This window comes from Dermochelys coriacea, chromosome 1 (assembly GCF_009764565.3).
Source record: "Dermochelys coriacea isolate rDerCor1 chromosome 1, rDerCor1.pri.v4, whole genome shotgun sequence".
NCBI classification, from domain to species: domain Eukaryota; kingdom Metazoa; phylum Chordata; order Testudines; family Dermochelyidae; genus Dermochelys; species Dermochelys coriacea.
This window is the reverse complement of record NC_050068.2, coordinates 2,664,523-2,670,674: the sequence shown is the minus strand read 5'-3', so window position 1 is coordinate 2,670,674 and position 6,152 is coordinate 2,664,523. Positions and strand designations below refer to the sequence as shown.

General features: G+C 50.4%; 1 protein-coding gene across 1 annotated transcript; it reads left to right on the top strand.

The window, feature by feature from the left end:
• Positions 1 to 2,835: 2,835 nt before the first annotated feature.
• Positions 2,836 to 4,420, top strand: LOC119843912 (olfactory receptor 52B2-like). Its single transcript, XM_038373916.2, has one exon. The coding sequence runs from the start codon at positions 3,335 to 3,337 to the stop codon at positions 4,418 to 4,420; it is 1,086 nt and encodes a 361-aa protein (XP_038229844.2). The 5' UTR covers positions 2,836 to 3,334.
• Positions 4,421 to 6,152: the final 1,732 nt, after the last annotated feature.

Here is a 6,152-nt window from a genome sequence, read left to right as displayed (position 1 = left end):
TCTCTCCATTCTGAAAACTGACCATTTATACCTACTCTTTGTTTCCTATCTTTTAATCATTTACCAGTCCATGAGAGAACCTTCCCTCTTATCCCATGACAGCTTATTTTGCTTAAGAGCCTTTGGTGAGGGACCTTGTCAAAGGCTTTTAGAAAATCTAAGTACACTGCATCCACTGGATCCCTTTTCTCCACATGCTTGTTGACCCCCTTAGACAAGTCTTATAGATTAGTGAGGCGTGATTTCCCTTTAGAAAAAACATGTTGACTCTTCCCCAACAAATTATGTTCATCTCTGTGTCTGACAATTTTGTTCTTTACTCCAGATTCAACCAGTTTGCCCAGTCCTGAAATCAGGTTTTCAGGCCTGTAATTGCTGCGGTCACCTCTGGAGCCCTTTTTCAAAATTGCTGTCACATTAGCTATCCTGCAGTCATTTGGTACAAAAGCTGATTTAAATGAGAGGTTACAGACTACAGTTAGTAGTTTTGCAATTTCACCTTTGTGTTGCTTCAGAACTCTTGGGTGAATCCCATCTGGTCCTGGTGACTTATTGCTGTTTAATTGATCAATTTCTTCCGAAACCTCTTCTAATGACACCTCAATATGGGACACTTCCCCAGATTTGTCACCTAAAAAGAATGGCTCAAGTTTCAGAACCTCCCTCACATCCTGAGCCTTCAAGATGATCTAGCCTGTTTCTTTCCAGAGCTCCTCTCTTCTCTTTGGCGGCCCCCCGCCCGCCCATGTTCCCTTGGCTGGAAGCAGCTTGTTCCTTGCTGCCTGCCCAGTATCAAAAGGAAGCTGAAACCTCCAGGCTTCTGCTGGCCATGACGTAACCCGCCTTCCTCTTGTCCCCCGGCTACAGTGCGGGGAGCAAGGGTTTAAGCCCTAAGACTGCATTGTGCACCGGGGACCAGGGAACCTGACTGCAGGGGCTTCAGCAAACCAGGGCAGAGAGGTGGCTCAGGAGGGGAGAGTGCCTAGGGGATGGAGCAGCCCAGCACCCCCAGTGTTGTTCTTTGGTGAGCTTCCCAATGTGCAACCCCCTCTGCCTGCTCAGATCCACCAGGTCGCTCTTAAGGCACTTATTATATATCTGCCTGATGGCCACTCGTGGGTCTGGGTGCTCGCAGCTCCCCGCCGTTTCCAGGAGGAACCCCTAGTGCGCCAGACCTTCTCCAAGTCACCACCTCTCTCCCAGGGTCGAACCCAGACTCCTCCGCCCCGAGACTGCTCTCTGCAGTCCCCAGGGGGACCCTGTTATTGCAACAGTCCTTCTCGCTGGTCACACACTCCCAGGGGTTAACTGTGGCTCCTCCACCCTCCTCAGCATGCCTGGTCCCTGTCAATTCCCCTTCATTTACTGCTCCCCTGTCACTTACTGCAGGAAGCGCTGTTGACGGGGTGCAGTAGACCCCACCTGTGTCACCAGTTGTCACGGCGTGAGGGGGAGTCAGGGCCCTCCACCCCCACTTCCTGCTATTCACCAGGACTCTCAGCCAGCCAGTAGAACAGAAGGTTTGTTAGAGACGACAGGAACACAGTTCAAACCAGAGCTTGCAGGCATAAATAGGATCCCTTAGTCAGGCCATTCTGTGGGGCAGGGAGATTAGACCCCAGCCTTGGGGCTCCCTCCTCTTCCCCAGCCCACCCCCAAAACTGGAAACCCCTCCAGCCGTCTCACCCAGCCTCGCCCCAGCTCCTCCTGCAGCCTTTGTCCAGTTTCCTGGGCAGAAGGTGTCACCTGGCCCCAACCCCGCTCCTGGGCTCAGGTTACAGGCTGAGGTCTCTTCCCTCAAGGGAAGCCTCCCATCCCCAATGAAACTCCCTTGCAACATCCCCAGCTCAAACCTGCCCCACTCCCTGCTGAGTCACACATGCCCCACTGGGGGTCAGGATGTGGAGGAGCAGTAGAGCTGGGGCGGGGCATGATGAGGCACGGCAGGACAGGGAGAGGACAGCGAGAGGGGGAGCATGTAAAGGGCTGATGGGTGGGCAGCAGAGGTGACACGTCACCGGCTGCTGCCTGGTGCCTGCCCGTACTCACCGGCCACTGCTGCTCTCTCAGCGCCCAGCCAGTGACGATGGGAAACGGGACGGGGGGCGGGGCCCTGCTGGCCGAGAGCCGGCACGTAGTGGGGGCGGAGCTGACGGAGCAGCAGGGGGAGCGGCTCAACCCGTGTGCTGCATCTTTGCCCTGCCACCGGCCTTGCACACCCACCCCCATCGCTGGCCAAGAGATCCCCCCAGTTCACCGTTGGAAGGTGGGCCTCTGGGAAACAGGGATCTTGCCAGCAGCAGGACCTGCCAGTCCTGATGGGGGGAGTTAGAAAATATGAGACAATTTACCTGTTTGAAGAAAAAGTCAGGATACCTGCAGGAAGGCTTAATTACGCGACTGTCCCTTTAAAAAGAGGACATCTGGTCCCCCTACCCTACTGCAGCTGTAATTCGCTGGAGCAGAGCTACCAGCGCGGCTAGGCTTAAAATGCTGCCCCGGCGCAGCTGCACCGCTGTGGTGTGTTAGTGGAGACGCTCTGCGCTGATGGGGGAGAGCTCCCCCGACAGCGTAGTTAATCCTCCTCCCCGTGGGACGTAGCCATGTCTACACAAGGGGTCAGGTTGGTGTTTTTATGTCACTCACGGGTGTGGATTTTTCACCCCCCCTTGGCAATGGGGCTATCTCGATATAGGTCTGTAGTGTAGACCAGAGCTTCATGGAGTATTAGCAAGGAAATGCTTTGGATTATCTTTTGTTTTGACTTGTGAATTTTCTCTATGCTAAGAGGTAATTTTATTCCCATTTTGTAACTAGGAAGCAGAGTCAGAGGGGAATCCTCTGGGTTTTAAATCTTTTTATTTACCCTGTAATCCTGATTTTCCAGGTGTGATTCTTTTACTTTTTTTTTTAAATGATATTTTTCTTTTAAGAAGCTGATTGATGTTCAGTGTCCTAAAACCCAGGGATTTGATCTGTGCTCACTCTGTTAATCTATCGATTAGTATATTATTCTCAAGTCCCCTCAGGAAAGGTAGTGAAGGGGCTTGGGGTGATATTTCTGGGGCAGGGGGGATAGGGCTCCAAGTGGTCCCTCCCTGAATGTTTTTTAAATCACTTGGTGGTGGCAGCAACACTGTCGTAGGACAAGGAAAGGAATTTGTGCCATGGGAAAGTTTTAAATGTAAGCTGGTGGAATATTAGCTTAGGGGGTCTTCCATGAAGGTCCCCACATCTGTACCCCAGAGTTCAGAGTGGGGAGGAACCCTGAAACAGAGTGCTTCTGGTTTTATGGTCCCATGCGAGAGGCAGTTGTCACATAACAAAGTTGTTGATGGTTTCTATGATTCTCTCAACAAATGCATTCCAGTCTGAGCTGACACTCCAGTTCTCACTGATTTTCTCTTTTCCTGTTAGTTACTGGAAGCTGAAGAGAAGATCCAAGCGACGGTACATGACGCCAGCTGAAAATCACACTGTTTTTCACCCTGTGACCTACATCCTGACTGGCATCCCAGGTACGGAGGAGTATCATGTCAGGATTGCCATCCCCTTCTGTCTGATGTACGTTACAACACTTTGTGGGAACTCTCTCCTACTATTCATCATACTAACAGAACAAAGCCTCCATGAGCCCATGTATCTTTTCCTGTCCATGCTGGCCACTGCTGATCTCCTGTTATCTACAACTACAGTGCCCAGGATGCTGGCTCTATTCTGGTTTAGAGCAGGGGAAATTTCTTTTGCTGCCTGCCTGACCCAGATGTTCTTCATCCATGTCAGTTATATTGCTGAGTCGGCCATCCTGCTGGCCATGGCTTTTGATCGGTACGTTGCCATCTGCGACCCCCTGAGGTACACCGCCATGCTAACCAAGTCTGCAATTGGGAAGATGGGGCTGGCAGTTGTCACAAGAAGTTTCTGTATCACTTTCCCTTTCATCTTTCTCGTGAAGCAGCTGAAGTTCTACAGAACCAACCTCCTGCCTCACACCACTTGTGAGTACATGGGCATAGCCCGGCTATCCTGTGACGACGTCACAGTCATCATCTGGTATGGCTTAGCCATAGCTATTTTCGTAATTGGGTTGGATGCTGTGCTCATTGCTATATCTTATGTATTGATCCTCAGGGCCGTCTTCCGGCTCCCCTCCAAGGATGCCCGGCTCAAGGCTCTCCGTACCTGCAGCTCCCATGTCTGCGTCATACTGATGTTCTACATACCAGTCTTTTTCTCCTCTTTTGCACACCGATTTGGGCACATCGTCCCAGGTTATATTCTCATCCTACTGGCCAACCTTTACATACTCATTCCCCCCATGTTAAACCCCATCGCTTATGGGGTCACAACAAAAGAGATCCTGAAATGCGTGATCAACAGGTTTTATCGATCCTGCTGCAGAAGCTCCTTGCTGAGCTAAAGGAGACAACAGAAAATGCTTTGGGACTTGGAAATTAAAGCCAGGTTTTTATTTGAACTATAGGGGTGTTATAATGATGTACTTTCACTGCATAAGATCGAAAGGTGGTTTCTCTCATCAACAGAAGTTTGTCCAATGAAAGATATCTAGTCCCCCACTTTGTCTCTCTAATATCCTGGGACTGACATGGCTACACTAGCACTGTGCACTGCCAAACAAGGCAGCCAGACCGAGTGAGTCTTGTTCTAAGTTGAAGAGAAACAGAAAAACAGGAAAGAACAAAGGTAAAAATCACCATGAGAGAGAGAAAAGGAGGACTTGTGGCACCTTAGAGACTAACAAATTTATTTGAGCATAAGCTTTCGTGAGCTAGAGCTCACTTCATCGGATGCCTGAGAGAGAGAGTGAGCACAGTGTGTGCATGTCCTCTGTGACAAGCTGCATCTGAGCTGCACTCTTAATGGCAAGAGAAAGCAGCAGCCAAGGGGGCCATGCCATTGGCCAGTGGGAAGTGCCCTGGGCTACACGTTGGGAGAGAGGGGCTCTAGTCTTGGTTCGGCCACCAGCCAGCTGTGTCACCTTGGGAGAGTTTCTTTCCTCCTCAAACTCCTAAATCCTTCTCAGTGTCACTGCTCTGCCGGCCTCAGTCCCCCATTGCGTAGGTAAGACCTGCGTCCCACGGATTCTGTGGTTTGCTGCTTTACGGCACATTTCGTGTAGATAGGCCCGGCTTCCTCAGGCCGATCTCGCTCTCTTTCCTACACTTGTGGCTTTGTGGGGGTGCCTGGGTAGGTGAGAGGTCAGGGGGTGCTGTGGCCTGGTGCACTGGGTGAGGGGTTCATTTGCACATGATCTCCGGTCCCCCCAGCTGTGGGAGAGATGGGGGAATAGAATCGTGTGTGTGTGATTAGCTCTTTCTTGTCCTGTGCTAAAAGAATTGTCTTGCCGCTGAGGAAAACGTGCTGACTCCTCATGGGGCTTGGAGGCTTGTTTGGCCTTCTGCTTGCATCTCACAGCATCCAACAAAAATGCTGTGGGAATTTATTTTCCTTTTATTCTCACCTTCCATTCCTGCAGCTGTTGAGAAGAAACATCTCATACGAAGGGTGTATACTGGGTCAGGCCAAAGCTCCACAGTTGCCAATGCCAGGTGCTTCGGGGGGTGAACAGAACAGGACAATCATCAAGTGATCCATCTCCTCTCATCCCATCCTGGCTTCTGGACGTCAGAGGTTTTGGGACACCAGCAGCATGGGCTTTCATCCCCGACCATCTTGGCTTATAGCCATTGATGGACCTATCCTCCATTAACTTTTCTAATTCTGTTTTAGTCCTTTGGCCATCACAACATCCCCTTGCCATGAGTTCCACAGGTTAGCTCAGTGTTCTATGAAAAAATACGCCCTCTTGTTTGTATTAAATCTGCTGCCTCTTAATTTCATCAGGTAGCCCTTGGTTTTTGCATTGTACGTATAAGTAAGTAGCATTTCTCAATTCACTTTCTCCACATCAGTCATGATTTTAGAGACCTCGGAGATATCTCCCCTTCGTTGTCTCTTGTCTAAGCTGAACGGTCTCAGTCTTTTTAGTCTCTCCTCATACGGAAGCTGTCAAGGTTCCTTTCCCACTCTGAACTCTAGGGTACAGAGGAGGAGACCAGCATGAAAACCACCTAAGCTTCTTCTTACCAGCTTAGGTTAAAAATTCCCCAGGCTACAAACTAGTTTACCTT